At 61.4% G+C, this 18,330-nt stretch overlaps 1 protein-coding gene across 1 annotated transcript in view; it reads left to right on the forward strand.

The window, feature by feature from the left end:
* The window catches only part of CACNA1F (calcium voltage-gated channel subunit alpha1 F), a 46,982-nt gene extending 29,446 nt beyond the window's left edge, over positions 1-17,536 (forward strand). Inside the window, exons 26-48 of the mRNA XM_064439658.1 lie at positions 8,855-8,962; positions 9,084-9,136; positions 10,237-10,383; positions 10,483-10,684; positions 10,771-10,929; positions 11,020-11,130; positions 11,708-11,986; positions 12,066-12,194; positions 12,291-12,356; positions 12,478-12,569; positions 13,002-13,161; positions 13,415-13,542; positions 13,640-13,736; positions 13,837-13,939; positions 14,065-14,166; positions 14,266-14,396; positions 14,496-14,612; positions 14,693-14,829; positions 14,923-15,060; positions 15,184-15,344; positions 15,469-15,572; positions 15,656-15,916; positions 16,015-17,536. Of these exons, the coding sequence (XP_064295728.1) occupies positions 8,855-8,962; positions 9,084-9,136; positions 10,237-10,383; positions 10,483-10,684; positions 10,771-10,929; positions 11,020-11,130; positions 11,708-11,986; positions 12,066-12,194; positions 12,291-12,356; positions 12,478-12,569; positions 13,002-13,161; positions 13,415-13,542; positions 13,640-13,736; positions 13,837-13,939; positions 14,065-14,166; positions 14,266-14,396; positions 14,496-14,612; positions 14,693-14,829; positions 14,923-15,060; positions 15,184-15,344; positions 15,469-15,572; positions 15,656-15,916; positions 16,015-16,263 (3,234 nt within the window). The 3' untranslated portion in view covers positions 16,264-17,536. The remainder of the gene's footprint in view (positions 1-8,854; positions 8,963-9,083; positions 9,137-10,236; positions 10,384-10,482; positions 10,685-10,770; positions 10,930-11,019; positions 11,131-11,707; positions 11,987-12,065; positions 12,195-12,290; positions 12,357-12,477; positions 12,570-13,001; positions 13,162-13,414; positions 13,543-13,639; positions 13,737-13,836; positions 13,940-14,064; positions 14,167-14,265; positions 14,397-14,495; positions 14,613-14,692; positions 14,830-14,922; positions 15,061-15,183; positions 15,345-15,468; positions 15,573-15,655; positions 15,917-16,014) is intronic.
* The last annotated feature ends 794 nt before the right edge of the window (positions 17,537-18,330 follow it).

The following is an 18,330-nucleotide window of genomic DNA, read 5'->3' on the forward strand; positions in this document are numbered from 1 at the left end:
CGACGTCCGTCTGTCCCTCTGTCCCCAGGACGTGGATTCCTGTTGTCCCAGTGTCCCTGTGTCCCGGTGTACGCGACGTCCGTCTGTCCCTCTGTCCCCAGCACGTGGGTTCCTGTTGTCCCAGTGTCCCTGTGTCCCAGTGTCCGCGACGTCCGTCTGTCCCTCTGTCCCCAGCACGTGGATTCCTGTTGTCCCAGTGTCCCTGTGTCCTGGTGTCCGCGACGTCCGTCTGTCCTTCTTGTCCCAAGCACGTGGGGTCCTGTTGTCCCAGTGTGCCTGTGTCCTGGTGTCCGCGACGTCTGTCTGTCCCTCTGTCCCCAGCACGTGATGTCCTGTTGTCCCAGTGTCCCGGTGTCTGCGACGTCCGTCTGTCCCTCTCTCCCCAGCACGTGGGGTCCTGTTGTCTCAGTGTCCCTGTGTCCCAGTGTCCGCGACGTCCATCTGTCCCTCTGTCCACAGCACGTGGGTTCCTATTGTCCAGTGTCCCTGTGTCCCGGTGTACGCGACGTCCGTCTGTCCCTCTGTCCCCAGGACGTGGATTCCTGTTGTCCCAGTGTCCCTGTGTCCCGGTGTCCGCGACGTCCGTCTGTCCGTCTTGTCCCAAGCACGTGGGGTCCTGTTGTCCCAGTGTCCCTGTGTCCTGGTGTCCGTGACGTCCGTCTGTCCCTCTGTCCCCAGCACGTGGGTTCCTGTTGTACTAGTGTCCCTGTGTACCAGTGTCCGTGACGTCCGTCTGTCCCTCTGTCCCCAGCACGTGGGGTCCTTCTGTCCCAGTGTCCCGGTATCCTGGCGTCCCCGACGTCCGTCTGTCCTTCTGTCCCCAGCACGTGGGGTCCTGTTGTCCCAGTGTCCCTGTGTCCCAGTGTACGCGACATCCGTCTGTCCCTCTGTCCCCAGCACGTGGGTTCCTATTGTCCAGTGTCCCTGTGTCCCGGTGTACGCGACGTCCGTCTGTCCCTCTGTCCCCAGCACGTGAGGTCCCAGTCTCCCTGACGTCCGTCTGTCCCTCTTGTCCCCAGCACGTGGGGTCCTGTTGTCCCAGTGTCCCTGTGTCCCAGTGTCCGCACCGTCCGTCTGTCCCTCTGTCCCCAGCACGTGGGTTCCTGTTGTCCCAGTGTCCCTGTGTCCCGATGTCCGCGATGTCCGTCTGTCCCTCTGTCCCCAGCACGTGGGGTCCTGTTGTCCCAGTGTCCCTGTGTCCCAGTGTCCGCGACGTCCGTCTGTCCCTCTGTCCATAGCACGTGGGTTCCTGTTGTCCCAGTGTCCCTGTGTCCCAGTGTCCGCAACGTCCGTCTGTCCGTCTTGTCTCCAGCACGTGGGTTCCTGTTGTCCCAGTGTCCCTGTGTCCCGGTGTCTGCGACGTCCGTCTGTCCCTCTGTCCCCAGCACGTGCGCTCCTCTTGTCCCAGTGTCCCTGTGTCCCGGTGTCTGCGACGTCCGTCTGTCCTTCTGTCCCCAGCACGTGGGGTCCTGTTGTCCCAGTGTCCCTGTGTCCCGGTGTCCGCGACGTCCGTCTGTCCCTCTGTCCACAGCACGTGGGTTCCTATTGTCCCAGTGTCCCTGTGTCCCAGTGTCCGCGCCGTCCGTCTGTCCCTCTGTCCCCAGCACGTGGGGTCCTGTTGTCCCAGTGTCCCTGTGTCCCAGTGTACGCGACGTCCGTCTGTCCCTCTGTCCCCAGCACGTGGGTTCCTGTTGTCCCAGTGTCCCTGTGTCCCGGTGTCCGCGACGTCCGTCTGTCCCTCTGTCCCCAGCACGTGGGCTCCTGTTTTCCCAGTGTCCCTGTGTCCCAGTGTATGCGACGTCCGTCTGTCCCTCTGTCCCCAGCACGTGGGTTCCTGTTGTCCCAGTGTCCCTGTGTCCCGGTGTCCACAACGTCCATCTGTCCCTCTGTCCCCAGCACGTGGGTTCCTGTTGTCCCAGTGTCCCTGTGTCCCGGTGTCCGCGACGTCCGTCTGTCCCTCTTGTCTCCAGCACGTGGGTTCCTGTTGTCCCAGTGTCTCTGTGTGCCGGTGTCCGCGACATCCGTCTGTCCCTCTGTCCCCAGTACGTGGGTTCCTGTTTTCCCTGTGTCCCGGTGTCCGCGACGTCCGTCTGTCCGTCTTGTCCCAAGCACGTGGGGTCCTGTTGTCCCAGTGTGCCTGTGTCCTGGTGTCCGCGACGTCTGTCTGTCCCTCTGTCCCCAGCACGTGATGTCCTGTTGTCCCAGTGTCCCTGTGTCCCGGTGTCCGCGACGTCCGTCTGTCCGTCTTGTCCCAAGCACGTGGGGTCCTGTTGTCCCAGTGTCCCTGTGTCCCGGTGTCCGCGACGTCCGTCTGTCCCTCTGTCCCCAGCACGTGATGTCCTGTTGTCCCAGTGTACCTGTGTTTCGTTGTCTGCGACGTCCGTCTGTCCTTCTGTCCCCAGCACATGGGGTCCTGTTGTCCCAGTGTCCCTGTGTCCCGGTGTACGCGACGTCCGTCTGTCCCTCTGTCCCCAGCACGTGGGGTCCTGTTGTCCCAGTGTCCCTGTGTCCCGGTGTCCGCGACGTCCGTCTGTCCCTCTGTCCACAGCACGTGGGTTCCTATTGTCCAGTGTCCCTGTGTCCCGGTGTACGCGACGTCCGTCTGTCCCTCTGTCCCCAGGACGTGGATTCCTGTTGTCCCAGTGTCCCTGTGTCCCGGTGTACGCGACGTCCGTCTGTCCCTCTGTCCCCAGCACGTGGGTTCCTGTTGTCCCAGTGTCCCTGTGTCCCAGTGTCCGCGACGTCCGTCTGTCCCTCTGTCCCCAGCACGTGGATTCCTGTTGTCCCAGTGTCCCTGTGTCCCGGTGTCCGCGACGTCCGTCTGTCCTTCTTGTCCCAAGCACGTGGGGTCCTGTTGTCCCAGTGTGCCTGTGTCCTGGTGTCCGCGACGTCTGTCTGTCCCTCTGTCCCCAGCACGTGATGTCCTGTTGTCCCAGTGTCCCGGTGTCTGCGACGTCCGTCTGTCCCTCTCTCCCCAGCACGTGGGGTCCTGTTGTCTCAGTGTCCCTGTGTCCCAGTGTCCGCGACGTCCGTCTGTCCCTCTGTCCACAGCACGTGGGTTCCTATTGTCCAGTGTCCCTGTGTCCCGGTGTACGCGACGTCCGTCTGTCCCTCTGTCCCCAGGACGTGGATTCCTGTTGTCCCAGTGTCCCTGTGTCCCGGTGTCCGCGACGTCCGTCTGTCCGTCTTGTCCCAAGCACGTGGGGTCCTGTTGTCCCAGTGTCCCTGTGTCCTGGTGTCCGTGACGTCCGTCTGTCCCTCTGTCCCCAGCACGTGGGTTCCTGTTGTACTAGTGTCCCTGTGTACCAGTGTCCGTGACGTCCGTCTGTCCCTCTGTCCCCAGCACGTGGGGTCCTTCTGTCCCAGTGTCCCGGTATCCTGGCGTCCCCGACGTCCGTCTGTCCTTCTGTCCCCAGCACGTGGGGTCCTGTTGTCCCAGTGTCCCTGTGTCCCAGTGTACGCGACATCCGTCTGTCCCTCTGTCCCCAGCACGTGGGTTCCTATTGTCCCAGTGTCCCTGTGTCCCGGTGTCTGCGACGTCCGTCTGTCCCTCTGTCCCTAGCACATGGGGTCCTGTTGTCCCAGTGTCCCTGGATCCTGGTGTCCGTGACATCCGTCTGTCCCTCTGTCCCCAGCACGTGAGGTCCCAGTCTCCCTGACGTCCGTCTGTCCCTCTTGTCCCCAGCACGTGGGGTCCTGTTGTCCCAGTGTCCCTGTGTCCCAGTGTCCGCACCGTCCGTCTGTCCCTCTGTCCCCAGCACGTGGGTTCCTGTTGTCCCAGTGTCCCTGTGTCCCGATGTCCGCGATGTCCGTCTGTCCCTCTGTCCCCAGCACGTGGGGTCCTGTTGTCCCAGTGTCCCTGTGTCCCAGTGTCCGCGACGTCCGTCTGTCCCTCTGTCCATAGCACGTGGGTTCCTGTTGTCCCAGTGTCCCTGTGTCCCAGTGTCCGCAACGTCCGTCTGTCCGTCTTGTCTCCAGCACGTGGGTTCCTGTTGTCCCAGTGTCCCTGTGTCCCGGTGTCTGCGACGTCCGTCTGTCCCTCTGTCCCCAGCACGTGCGCTCCTCTTGTCCCAGTGTCCCTGTGTCCCGGTGTCTGCGACGTCCGTCTGTCCTTCTGTCCCCAGCACGTGGGGTCCTGTTGTCCCAGTGTCCCTGTGTCCCGGTGTCCGCGACGTCCGTCTGTCCCTCTGTCCACAGCACGTGGGTTCCTATTGTCCCAGTGTCCCTGTGTCCCAGTGTCCGCGCCGTCCGTCTGTCCCTCTGTCCCCAGCACGTGGGGTCCTGTTGTCCCAGTGTCCCTGTGTCCCAGTGTACGCGACGTCCGTCTGTCCCTCTGTCCCCAGCACGTGGGTTCCTGTTGTCCCAGTGTCCCTGTGTCCCGGTGTCCGCGACGTCCGTCTGTCCCTCTGTCCCCAGCACGTGGGCTCCTGTTTTCCCAGTGTCCCTGTGTCCCAGTGTATGCGACGTCCGTCTGTCCCTCTGTCCCCAGCACGTGGGTTCCTGTTGTCCCAGTGTCCCTGTGTCCCGGTGTCCACAACGTCCATCTGTCCCTCTGTCCCCAGCACGTGGGTTCCTGTTGTCCCAGTGTCCCTGTGTCCCGGTGTCCGCGACGTCCGTCTGTCCCTCTTGTCTCCAGCACGTGGGTTCCTGTTGTCCCAGTGTCTCTGTGTGCCGGTGTCCGCGACATCCGTCTGTCCCTCTGTCCCCAGTACGTGGGTTCCTGTTTTCCCTGTGTCCCGGTGTCCGCGACGTCCGTCTGTCCGTCTTGTCCCAAGCACGTGGGGTCCTGTTGTCCCAGTGTGCCTGTGTCCTGGTGTCCGCGACGTCTGTCTGTCCCTCTGTCCCCAGCACATGATGTCCTGTTGTCCCAGTGTCCCTGTGTCCCGGTGTCCGCGACGTCCGTCTGTCCGTCTTGTCCCAAGCACGTGGGGTCCTGTTGTCCCAGTGTCCCTGTGTCCCGGTGTCCGCGACGTCTGTCTGTCCCTCTGTCCCCAGCACGTGATGTCCTGTTGTCCCAGTGTACCTGTGTTTCGTTGTCTGCGACGTCCGTCTGTCCTTCTGTCCCCAGCACATGGGGTCCTGTTGTCCCAGTGTCCCTGTGTCCCGGTGTCCGCGACGTCCGTCTGTCCCTCTGTCCCCAGCAAATGGGGTCCTGTTGTCCCAGTGTCCCTGTGTCCCGGTGTACGCGACGTCCGTCTGTCCCTCTGTCCCCAGCACGTGGGTTCCTGTTGTCCCAGTGTCCCTGTGTCCCAGTGTCCGCGACGTCCGTCTGTCCCTCTGTCCCCAGCACGTGGGTTCCTGTTGTCCCAGTGTCCCTGTGTCCCAGTGTCCGCAACGTCCGTCTGTCCGTCTTGTCTCCAGCACGTGGGTTCCTGTTGTCCCAGTGTCCCTGTGTCCCGGTGTCTGCGACGTCCGTCTGTCCCTCTGTCCCCAGCACGTGGGTTCCTGTTGTCCCAGTGTCCCTGTGTCCCAGTGTCCGCGCCGTCCGTCTGTCCCTCTGTCCCCAGCACGTGGGGTCCTGTTGTCCCAGTGTCCCTGTGTCCCAGTGTACGCGACGTCCGTCTGTCCCTCTGTCCCCAGCACGTGGGTTCCTGTTGTCCCAGTGTCCCTGTGTCCCGGTGTCCGCGACGTCCGTCTGTCCGTCTTGTCCCCAGCACGTGGGTTCCTGTTTTCCCAGTGTCCCTGTGTCCCAGTGTATGCGACGTCCGTCTGTCCCTCTGTCCCCAGCACGTGGGTTCCTGTTGTCCCAGTGTCCCTGTGTCCCGGTGTCCGCGACGTCCGTCTGTCCGTCTTGTCCCCAGCACGTGGGCTCCTGTTTTCCCAGTGTCCCTGTGTCCCAGTGTATGCGACGTCCGTCTGTCCCTCTGTCCCCAGCACGTGGGTTCCTGTTGTCCCAGTGTCCCTGTGTCCCGGTGTCCACAACGTCCATCTGTCCCTCTGTCCCCAGCACGTGGGTTCCTGTTGTCCCAGTGTCCCTGTGTCCCGGTGTCCGCGACGTCCGTTTGTCCGTCTTGTCCCAAGCACTTGGGGTCCTGTTGTCCCAGTGTCCCTGTGTCCTGGTGTCCGCGACGTCTGTCTGTCCCTCTGTCCCCAGCACGTGGGTTCCTGTTGTCCCAGTGTCCCTGTGTCCCAGTGTGTGCGACGTCCGTCTGTCCCTCTGTCCCCAGCACGTGGGCTCCTGTTTTCCCAGTGTCCCTGTGTCCCAGTGTATGCGACGTCCGTCTGTCCCTCTGTCCCCAGCACGTGGGTTCCTGTTGTCCCAGTGTCCCTGTGTCCTGGTGTCCACAACGTCCATCTGTCCCTCTGTCCCCAGCACGTGGGTTCCTGTTGTCCCGGTGTACGCGACGTCCGTCTGTCCCTCTGTCCCCAGCACGTGGGTTCCTGTTGTCCCAGTGTCCCTGTGTCCCAGTGTACGCGACGTCCGTCTGTCCCTCTGTCCCCAGCACGTGGGTTCCTGTTGTCCCAGTGTCCCTGTGTCCCAGCGTCCGCAACGTCCGTCTGTCCCTCTGTCCCCAGCACGTGGGTTCCTGTTGTCCCAGTGTCCCTGTGTGTCCCAGTGTCCGCCACGTCCGTCTGTCCCTCTGTCCCCAGCACGTGGATTCCTGTTGTCCCAGTGTCCCTGTGTCCCGGTGTCCGCGACGTCCGTTTGTCCGTCTTGTCCCAAGCACTTGGGGTCCTGTTGTCCCAGTGTCCCTGTGTCCTGGTGTCCGCGACGTCTGTCTGTCCCTCTGTCCCCAGCACGTGGGTTCCTGTTGTCCCAGTGTCCCTGTGTCCCAGTGTGTGCGACGTCCGTCTGTCCCTCTGTCCCCAGCACGTGGGTTCCTGTTGTCCCGGTGTCCGCGACGTCCGTCTGTCCCTCTGTCCGCAGCACGTGGGTTCCTGTTGTCCCAGTGTCCCTCTGTCCCAGTGTCCGCGACGTCCGTCTGTCCCTCTGTCCCCAGCACGTGGGTTCCTGTTGTCCCAGTGTCCCTGTGTGTCCCAGTGTCCGCCACGTCCGTCTGTCCCTCTGTCCCCAGCACGTGGGTTCCTGTTGTCCCAGTGTCCCTGTGTGTCCCAGTGTCCGCCACGTCCGTCTGTCCCTCTGTCCCCAGCACGTGGATTCCTGTTGTCCCAGTGTCCCTGTGTCCCGGTGTCCGCGACGTCCGTTTGTCCGTCTTGTCCCAAGCACTTGGGGTCCTGTTGTCCCAGTGTCCCTGTGTCCTGGTGTCCGCGACGTCTGTCTGTCCCTCTGTCCCCAGCACGTGGGTTCCTGTTGTCCCAGTGTCCCTGTGTCCCAGTGTGTGCGACGTCCGTCTGTCCCTCTGTCCCCAACACGTGGGTTCTTGTTGTCCCAGTGTCCCTGTGTTTCGTTGTCTGCGACGTCCGTCTGTCCTTCTGTCCCCAGCACATGGGGTCCTGTTGTCCCAGTGTCCCTGTATCCTGGCGTCCCCGACGTCCGTCTGTCCTTCTGTCGCCAGCACGTGGGGTCCCAATCTCCATGACGTCCGTCTGTCCCTCTGTCCTCAGCACGTGGGGTCCTGTTTTCCCAGTGTCCCTGTGTCCCAGTGTCCACGACGTCCGTCTGTCCCTCTGTCCCCAGCACGTGGGTTCCTGTTGTCCCAGTGTCCCTGTGTCCCAGTGTCCGCGACGTCCGTCTGTCCCTCTGTCCCCAGCACGTGGGTTCCTGTTGTCCCAGTGTCCCTGTGTCCCAGTGTCCGCGACGTCCGTCTGTCCCTCTGTCCGCAGCACGTGGGGTCCTGTTGTCCCAGTGTCCCTGTGTCCCAGTGTATGCAACGTCCGTCTGTCCCTCTGTCCCCAGCACCTGGGGTCCTGTTGTCCAGTGTCCCTGTGTCCCAGTGTCCGCGACGTCTGTCTGTCCCTCTGTCCCCAGCACGTGGGTTCCTGTTGTCCCAGTGTCCCTGTGTCCCGGTGTACGCGACATCCGTCTGCCCTCTGTCCCCAGCACGTGGGTTCCTGTTGTACCAGTGTCCCTGTGTACCAGTGTCCGTGACGTCCGTCTGTTCTTCTGTCCACAGCACGTGGGGTCCTTCTGTCCCAGTGTCCCGGTATCCTGGCGTCCCCGTCGTCCGTCTGTCCCTCTTGTCTCCAGCACGTGGGTTCCTGTTGTCCCAGTGTCCCTGTGTCCCGGTGTACGCGACATCCGTCTGTCCCTCTGTCCCCAGCACGTGGGTTCCTGTTGTCCCAGTGTCCCTGTGTCCCGGTGTCTGCGACGTCCGTCTGTCCCTCTGTCCCTAGCACATGGGGTCCTGTTGTCCCAGTGTCCCTGGATCCTGGTGTCCGCAACGTCCGTCTGTCCCTCTGTCCCCAGCACGTGAGGTCCCAGTCTCCCTGACGTCCGTCTGTCCCTCTTGTCTCCAGCACGTGATGTCCTGTTGCCCCAGTGTCTGCAACGTCCGTCTGTCGCTCTTGTCTCCAGCACGTGGGGTCCTGTTGTCCCAGTGTCCCTGTGTCCCGATGTCCGCGACGTCCGTCTATCCCTCTGTCCCCAGGACAGAGGTTCCTGTTGTCCCAGTGTCCCTGTGTCCTGGTGTCCGTGACGTCCGTCTGTCCCTCTGTCCCCAGCACGTGGGTTCCTGTTGTCCCAGTGTCCCTGTGTCCCAGTGTCCCAGACATCCGTCTGTCCCTCTGTCCCCAGCACGTGGACTCCTGTTGTCCCAGTGTCCCTGTGTACCAGTGTCCGCGACGTCCGTCTGTCCCTCTGTCCCCAGCACGTGGACTCCTGTTCTCCCAGTGTCCCTGTGTCCCGGTGTCCGCGACGTCCGTCTGTCCCTCTGTCCCCAGCACGTGGACTCCTGTTCTCCCAGTGTCCCTGTGTACCAGTGTCCGCGACGTCTGTCTGTCCCTCTGTCCCCAGCACGTGGTACAGTGCGTCTTCGTGGCCATCCGCACCATCGGGAACATCATGATCGTGACCACGCTGCTGCAGTTCATGTTCGCCTGTATTGGGGTGCAGCTCTTCAAGGTGGGGGGCGGGGCACTCCCACATCCGGGCGTCCCCCGAAACACCACCAGGGGTTGTGGGTCACCCCCCGACCCCCCCCCATCGGGGACTGGGGTCCCACCTGACCCCCCCAATTTCCCAGGGCAAGTTCTACAGTTGCACCGACGAGGCCAAGCACACGCCGGCAGAGTGCAAGTGGGTCCCACCCCCCCGGGGGAGTGTGAGTGTGAGTGTGAGTGCCAGTGCGGGCTGGGGGGGTGAGCGAGGGTCGGCGGGGAGCGCGGGATGGGAGGGTGACGGGGGTGTCGGGTGTAGAGACAGCGTGAGTGTGGGCTGTGGGAGTGTAGAGCGAATGTGAGTGTAGTCTGAGTGTGAGAGTAGCTTGAGTGTGAGTGTAGGCTTGAATGTGAGTGCAGGATGAGTGTCGCTTGAGTGTGAGTGTCGGCTGAGTGTTGGTGCAGGGTGAGAGCAAATGTAGGGTGAGCATGGGTTGAGCGTGAGTGTGGGTCGAGTGTAGGTGGAGCATGAGTGTGAACTGAATGTAGAAGTTCAGTGTGAATTGAGTGTGAGTGTAGATTGTAGGCTGAGTGTGAGTGTAGGCTGCGTGTGAGTGTAGATCGGAGGCTGTGAGTGAAGGCTGAGCATTAATGTAAAGTGACTGTAGATGTGAGTGTAGGCTGAGGGTGAGTAGGGTGAGTGTAGCTTGAGTGTGGGTAGGCTGGGTGAGTGTAGGCATGAGGTTAGGCTGAGTGTGAGTGAGTATAGGCTTGAGTATGAGTGTGTGTGGCTTGAGTGAGTGTAGATGCGACTGTCAGCTGAGTGTGACTAGACGCGAGTGTACATTCAGTGTGAGTGCAGGCTGAGTGTAGCTTGAGTGTGGGTGTACCTTGAGCGAGTGTAGGGTCACTGTGGATTGAGTGTGAGTGTGGGTTGGGTATAGGCTGTAAGTCTGAACTGAGTGTGAGTGTAGGCTGGGTGGGAGTGTGAATATGGGGGTGTGAGTAGACGTGAGCGTAGCTTGTGTGGGAGTGTATATGACTGTGGGCTGAGTGTGAGTGTAGGTGCGAGTGTAGCCTGAGGTGAGTGCGAGCGTAGGCCGGGTGTGCGTTCAGGGTGCGTGTACGTGCGCTGTAATCATAGGGTGTGGGTGCCGCGTGAGTGGGGGTTGTGCCTGTGCCCGCGTCCCCGGTCCCAGCTGATGGCCCAGCCCGTGACGCCAGTGCGGCGTCACCCCCTTGGCGCGGGTGTCCCCTGCGCGCTGTTCCCCGCCCACCCCACCCCACCCCGCGGCGCAGGGGCACCTTCCTGGTGTACAAGGATGGGGACGTCACCCACCCCTCGGTGCGGGAGCGCCTGTGGCACAACAGCGACTTCAACTTCGACAACGTGCTGGCGGGGATGATGGCGCTCTTCACCGTCTCCACCTTCGAGGGTTGGCCCGCGTGAGTCACCTGGCGGCAGAGGGTGGGGGGAGGCGACACCCCGACGCCCGTGTTGGGTGGCGCCTCGCAGACCACCGCGTCCCCCCCCCGTCACCCCAGGCTGCTGTACAAGGCCATCGACGCCAACGCCGAGGACCAGGGTCCCATCTACAACTACCGGGTGGAGATCTCCATCTTCTTCATCATCTACATCATCGTCATCGCCTTCTTCATGATGAACATCTTCGTCGGCTTCGTCATCATCACCTTCCGGGCGCAGGGGGAGAGCGAGTACCGTAACTGCGAGCTGGACAAGAACCAGGTGACCGGGGAGCACCGCGATGTCCCCCCGTCCCCCCGCGCGCGGTGTCGTCCCCTGCGGCAGCCGGCTGTGCCCGCTCCCCACAGCGGCAGTGCGTGGAGTACGCCCTGAAGGCACAGCCGCTGCGACGCTACATCCCCAAGAACCGCAGCCAGTACCGCGTCTGGGCCATGGTCAACTCCACCGCCTTCGAGTACATCATGTTCGTCCTCATCCTCCTCAACACCATCGCTCTGGCTGTCCAGGTGGGGCGGGGTGGGTCGGACACCCTGACAGGACACTCGGGGACCTGGGGGGACAGTCAAGGACCCCCCCCCTTTCCCCCCTTCCCAAAGCACTATGAGCAGTCCAAGCCCTTCAACTATGTGATGGACCTACTCAACATGGTGTTCACGGGGCTCTTCACCGTCGAGATGGTGCTCAAGATCATCGCCTTCAAGCCCCGGGTAGGCCCGGGCGACGGTGGGGAGGTGTTGTCACACAGGGAGAGGTGTTGTCACACGAGGAGGGGGTGTTGTCACACAGGGAGGGGGGTGTCACATGAGCAGGGGTGGTGTTGCACAGGGAGGGGGGGTGTCGTTGCACAGGGAGGGGTGTCATCGCATGGGGGGGGGTGTCGTCACACGAGGAGGGGGTGTCGTCACACAGGGAGGCAGTGTCACATGAGGAGGGATGTTGTCACGCAGGGAGGCGGTGTCACATAAGGAGGGGTGCTGTTACACGGGGAGGGGGGTGTTGTCACATGAGGAGGGGTGTTGTCACACCGGGAGGCGGTGTCGCACGAGAAGGGGTGTTGTTACATGGGGGGGGGGGGGGGGTGTTGTCACACGGGGCGGGGGATGTCACATAAGCGGGGCGGTGTTGCACAGGGAGGGGTGTCATCGCATGGGGAGGGGTGTTGTCACACGAGGAGGGGTGTCGTCACACTGGGAGGCAGTGTCGCACGAGGAGGGGTGTTGTTACACGGGGAGGGGGGTGTTGTCACACGGGGTGGGGGACCCTCACCACCCGCCCTGTCCGCAGCACTACTTCTGCGATGCCTGGAACACCTTTGATGCCCTCATCGTGGTGGGCAGTGTGGTGGACATCGCCGTCACCGAGGTCAACGTGAGTCACCCCCTTTTCCCTGGGGGGGGTCCCCTGGATCTGGGGAGGTTTGGGGGGGGTCCCGGATGCCTGGGTCTGTCCCCCCACCTCCTTTTGCCGTGTCTGTGGTCCTCGCCTCCATCTGTCCATCTCCATCCATCTCCATCTGTGGTTCCTCGCGCCTGCGTGCGACAGAACGGGGGTCACGTTGGTGAGGTACGGGGGTGTCCTCCGGGGGGGATGTGGGGTGGCACAGGAGTTTTGGGGTCCCCCTCACCCCACCACCACCCGGCAGAGCTCGGAGGACAGTTCCCGCATCTCCATCACCTTCTTCCGGCTCTTCCGGGTGATGCGGCTGGTGAAGCTGTTGTCCAAGGGCGAGGGTATCCGCACCCTGCTCTGGACCTTTGTCAAGTCCTTCCAGGTGGGACACAGAGGGGGGGACACGGGGGTAGGGGACACGGGGGGGGGACACATACACACAGCCCCCATGACCCCCCTATTCTCCCCCCCTCCCCAGGCCCTGCCCTACGTCGCCCTCCTCATCGCCATGATCTTCTTCATCTACGCCGTCATTGGCATGCAGGTGAAGGGCCTTGCGCGAGAGCCGCACGCGTGCCCCACCCCGGCGTGTGAGGGTGGGGGTGGCGGTGTCTCCGCAAGCCCCCAGCCCCCCCTCAGTGTGGCCGTGTCCCCCCCCAACCCAGACCTTTGGGAAGGTGGCGCTGCAGGACGGGACCCAGATCAACCGCAACAACAACTTCCAGACCTTCCCCCAGGCTGTGCTGCTGCTCTTCAGGTGGGGGCGGGGGAGGCCCTATGGGATCTGCGGGGGGTCTCCGGGCTCCCTATAGGATCCAGGTGGTAGCCTCTGAGGTCCCTGCGGGGTCCCTATGGGATCTGGCTGGGGGGGCGGTGTCCCTTCAGGGTCTTTACTGGTGTCCCTCCAGCACCCCCTTGGGGGCTGTGGGTCACTGCACGGTTCCTATAGAATCCCTATAGGGTCCCTGGGTGGTCTGTGGCCTCCCCACAGAGCCCCTATGGCACCCGCGATGGTCCTATAGGGCTCTCCTGTGAGCGCTATAGGGTGCCTGTACCACATCCATAGGGAACGCCTGGCCGGAGCCAACACCAGAGGTTGCAGCGGGGGGGGGGGGGGGCGTGTTCTGTGGGGACTCTATAGGGTCCGGAGGACCCCTATAGGGCAGCGCTGGGGGTGTGTGGGGCGCAGGTGTGCCACGGGGGAGGCTTGGCAGGAGATCATGCTGGCCAGCCTGCCGGGCAAGCGCTGCGACCCGGAGTCGGACGCGGAGCCGGGCGAGGAGTTCACCTGCGGCAGCAACTTCGCCATCGTCTACTTCATCAGTTTCTTTATGCTCTGCGCCTTCCTGGTGAGCCCCACGGCGCCGCTGCCCCACGGCGCCACAGCCTGTGTCCCTGGCAGGGCCTTCAAACCACCACTGGGCTTCTAGTGACAACAATAGCTTTACCTCAGAGCAGTAGCCCTGCCCCACAGCAATGCCTCTGCCCCACAGCAGTAGCCCAGCCCCACAGCAATGCCTCTGCCCCACAGCAAGCCCCACTGGGGGGGGAGGGTCTTCCGACCACCGCCCCCAACGGCGCGGCCACCTTCCCCCTCCCCAGATCATCAACCTCTTTGTGGCGGTGATCATGGACAACTTCGACTACCTGACGCGCGACTGGTCTATCCTGGGCCCGCACCACCTTGACGAGTTCAAGCGCGTCTGGTCTGAGTACGACCCCGCCGCCAGGTCTGTCACCGTCACCAACACGCCATGCCTCAATGGGGGGGGGGGGGCGTGCAGGGGTCTGACACCCCACCCCCAAACACACGCACATACCCTGCAGGGGCCGCATCAAGCACCTGGACGTGGTGACGCTGCTGCGCCGGATCCAGCCCCCGCTGGGTTTTGGGAAGCTGTGTCCCCACCGCGTCGCCTGCAAGGTCAGCCGGCGTCCTCGCGACGGGGGGGGGTGTGTGGAGGGTCACCCTGACGCCTGGGTTCACCCCCACGCACACCCCACCCCCGTTACCCTGTCCCCAGCGCCTGGTGGCCATGAACATGCCCCTCAACTCGGACGGGACCGTCACCTTCAACGCCACCCTCTTCGCCCTGGTCCGCACCTCCCTCAAGATCAAGACGGAAGGTTGGGAAGTGGCGGGGGGGAGACACCCGGTGGTGTGGGTCACCCCCCCCCCCCAGATGTGTGACAGCAGGGTATCAGGGTGGGGGGGCACCCCTCTAAACCGTGTTGTCCCCATCACCCGCCAGGGAACCTGGACGCGGCCAACAAGGAGTTGCGCGCCGTGGTCAAGAAGATCTGGAAGCGGACGAAGCCCAAGCTGCTGGATGAGGTCATCCCCCCGCCTGAGGGTGAGCGAGGGTCCCCCCACCCTGTTCCCTTTGGAGGAGGAGGGTCACCCCTCGGGGACCCCGGCACCCCTGACCCTGCCGCACCCCCTGTCCGCACAGAGGAGGAGGTCACCGTGGGCAAGTTCTACGCCACCTTCCTGATCCAGGACTATTTCCGCAAGTTCCGGCGGCGGAAGGAGCGGGGGATGTTGGGTCCCAACGCCGGGCCCAGCAACGAGTGTGCACTGCAGGTGTGTGGGGGATTCCCCCACCCCCCCAAGGGGTGGGGCTGTGGGGAGGGGGTGGGGGGGGGTCTCTGCAGTGACCCCCCCCACCCCTCCCCACTGCAGGCAGGGCTGCAGACGCTGCAGGCGCTGGGCCCCGAGATGCGCCGGGCCCTGAGCTGCGACCTGGAGGGTGATGATGAGGGTCCCGCAGCCACCGAGGAGGAGCAGCTGACCTATGCTGTAAGACCTGCCCCCCGGCCACGCCCAAAGGCCACACCCAAAGATCACACCTGCCAAGCCCCACCTCCTTCTGCCTGCAGGCCCCCGAGGCTGTGTATGGCTCCGCCCCCAGCCCCCCCCCACTGGGGGAGACCCCCCAGGCCGCCAGCCCTGGCCCCACCGAGGGGGAGGACCCTACGCCCCTGCCCCACATGGTCCCCCATCGCCTCGGCAGCAGGTACGGCGGGGGTGGGGGGGGACACAGGGACACACCCTGATACTGGGGGTCCCCGTGGGGTGGGGAGGGGGCCAACAGGGGTGCTGTGTGCAGGCGGCGCTCGGAGGAGGGGGCGCAGGAAGAGCTGGACCCCCCCGAGGACAGGGAGGAGCCAGGGGGAGAAGCGGGGGACGGCAGCCATGACGAGGAGCTGGAAGGCTCGGCCCCCCGCCACCGCTGGGGTGGGGACAGGTACCGCCATGCCCCTCTAACACCTATGGGGGGAACCCCCCACCCGGGGGGGGTTCCCTGTAATTGGGTTGGGGGGGATGGGGTCCCATCAGCCCCCTGACGCCTTCACTTCCCCCTCCCCAGGCCACTGGGGCCCGTGCCCACCCCACAACCCCCGCGCTGGGCGGGAGAGGGGCGGCGGGGAGGGTCGCTGCCGCTGCCCCCCCGGCACTTTGCCCTCCACAATGGGACCCTCGAAGGGCAGCAGCTCAAGCGGCGCCGGCTCCTGCCCCCCACCCCCGCAGGTAGGGCTGGGGTCTCCGGTGAGACACCCATTCCTCTCCTTTACCAGGGGTGTCTCCCCGACCCCAGAAGGCCCAGCGGGGTGGGGGGATGCGCGCTCACCCCGCACCCACCCTCTTTCCCCAGGGCGGAAGCCGTCCTTCACCATCCAGTGCCTGCGGCGCCAGGGCAGCTGCGACGACGAGCCCATCCCAGGCACCTACAACCCCTCGGGCCCCGCCCGGCCTCAGGTACCACCACGTGTGAGATACGCGTGTCCCAACACACACACACACAAGACATCCTCCTCCTCCTCATCCTCCTCTCCCTGCAGGGCTACGGCAGCTCTGAGACCTGGCGCCTGGGGGGCTCCTCGCACGCCTGGGCCACCGCCCCCGCTCGCAGCCACGTCCTCTACGCGCCCCTCATCCTGGTTGAGGGGGGGCCGCCGCCAGGAGGAGGAGGAGGAGGGAGCCTTCCCCCACTGTCACGCTGGTTCCTGGGGGACCGCGGGGCCCCCGGCCCCCTCCGCCTGCGGCCCTGCGGCCCGGGGGACACGCTGGCCCGCGGCTCTGCCGACAGTCTGGTGGAAGCCGTGAGTGTGTTGGGTGGGGTTGGGGGAGACACACGCACAGGATCGGGCCCACCGCACCCACCGAGCCGGTGTCCACTCCCACCCCACCCCACCCACAGGTGCTCATCTCCGAGGGGTTGGGGTTGTTCGCCCAGGACCCCAAGTTCGTCGCCGTGGCCAAACGAGAGATCGCCGACGCCTGCGATATGACGATGGACGAGATGGAAAGCGCGGCGGCCGACCTGCTGACCCGGCGGCGGCCCACGCCGCCGCCCGCAGCCCCCGCCCTCTACAGCGACGAGGAGCCGCTGCGCCCGCCGGCCGAGGAGGAGCTGGCCGACGAGATGGCCTGTGTGGGCGGGCTCTAGCGCCGCCCCGCGGGCACGCGCCGGGGGCGGGGCGGGGCGGGGCGGGCCGAGGAGGCGGGAAAACGCGGGGCCGTGGGCGGGGGGGGTCCTCCAAAAAAGGAGGGTTTGCTCAGAAACGAGGTTTTTGCATCAAAAAAATGGGAGAGTTTCACCTCAGGAAAAGGAGGGGTTTCACTTCAAAATAAAAAGAAAACACAAAAGGACAGGTTTACATCAAAAAAAGGAGGGGTTCACCTAAAAAAAAAAGTTTGCCTCAAAAAAATAAGGGATTTGCATCAAAAAGAGGGTTTCACCTCAGCAAAAGGATAGTTTCACTTGAAAAAGAAAAAAAAAGAGTTTTGCTCAAAAAAAAGGAGGGGTTTCCTTCAAAATTGTCCTCAGAAAAGGAGGGGTTTCCTTCAAAGGTGAGGGTTTCAACATTAAAAAAAAAAAAAAAAAGGAGGGTTTTAACCTCAAAAACAAGAGACGTCTTCCTCAAAATAAAAGGGGGTTATCTCAAAAAAGAGAGGGTTTTACCTCAGAAAAAGGAGGGTTTCACTCAAAAAAAAGGAGTTTTCCTCAAAAACAAGGAGGGTTTCGCCTCAAAGGAATTTTTCTCAAAAAAGGGAGTGTTACCTCACAAAAGGGAGGGTTTCACTTCAGAAAAAGTTTTCCTCAAAAGAGGTGGGATTTTCCTCAAAAAAAAGGAGTTTTCCTCAAAACAGGAGGGCTTTACCTCAAAAAAAAAAAAAAAAAAAAAAAAGGGAGGGTTCCACCTTAAAAAAGGAGAGCTTCATCTCAAAAAAACATTTCACTTCCAAAAAAAGGAGGGTTTCACCTTAAAAAAAAAAAAAGGTGGTGGGATTTTTCCTCAAAAAAAGGAGGCTTAGGAGGCTTTACCTCAAAAAAAAAACCAACAAAAAAACAGGGAGGGTGGAGGAATTTTTCTCAAAAGAAAGAGTTTCACCTCAAAAAAAAGGAGAAAAGGGGGGGGAGTGTCCTCAAAAAAAGGGAGGGATTTTTTCCTCAAAAAAAGAGAGTGGGTTTTTTTCCCTCAGGAAAAAGAGGTATTAATTTCAAAAAAGGAAGGTGTCCCCTAAACAGTTTTTCCTCAGAAAAATGGGTTTCTCTCAATAAAGGAGTTTTACTTCAGGAAAACAGATGTTTAGTGGGTGGGTGGATGTGGGGGTGTTTCCTCAATTAAGGTTTTTTTTTTCCCCTCAAAAAAAGAAGGGTTTCACAAAAAAATAATAAAAAAAGGAATTTCACCTCAAGAAAAAGAGGGTTTCACCTAAAAAAAAGAAAGTAGGCGTTGTTCCTCAAAAGAGGGATTTGCCTCTAAAAAATTACAGTTTTGCCTCAAAAGAGAGGGTTTTGCCTCAAAATAAGAAAAAAGGGGTGTTTCCTCAAAAAAAAAGAGGAGGGTTTTTCCTCATTTTAAAAAAAAAAATTTATTCTTCAGGAAAAGAGGTTTAGGGGTTTTAACTCATGAAATGCTCACCTCGGGGACCTGCTGTTTACCTCAAAAAAAAGTTTATTTTCCCTCAGGAAAAGGGATATTAACTTCAAAAAAGGAGGGTTCCCCCTTTAAAAAAAAAAATAAAACAACGTTTTCCTCAAAAAAGGGGGGTTTCCTCTCAAAAAATGAGAGTTTTTACCTCAGGAAAAGATATATTTATCTTGGGGGGGGGCGTGGGGGGGTGGGAGATGGGGTGGTCCTCAAAAAAAGAAGGGTTTTTTCCTCAAAAAAAAGGATATTTACCTAAGGTGGATTTTACATGAGGAAAAATTGTTTTTAACCTCAGAAAAGGTAAATTTTACCTCACAGAAGGAGGGTTTACCTCAAGAAACAGAGATTTGCCTCCAGAAAGGATCATTGATCTCAAGGAGGGTGATTTTACCTCATGGTTTTACCTCCAGAAAAAGGGGGGTTTTTTTTTTACCCCCTCCATCTCAGAAATGGTCAATTTTACATAACGGAAGAGGGGTTTACTGCAGGAAAAAAGATCTTTTTTCTTTTTATCTTAGGAAGGCAGTTTTTACCTCAGGAAAGGTAAATTTTTACCTCACAGAGGCAGGTTTTACTGC

The sequence above is a fragment of the Phalacrocorax carbo genome (genome assembly GCF_963921805.1).
Source record: "Phalacrocorax carbo chromosome 29 unlocalized genomic scaffold, bPhaCar2.1 SUPER_29_unloc_1, whole genome shotgun sequence".
NCBI lineage: Eukaryota > Metazoa > Chordata > Aves > Suliformes > Phalacrocoracidae > Phalacrocorax > Phalacrocorax carbo.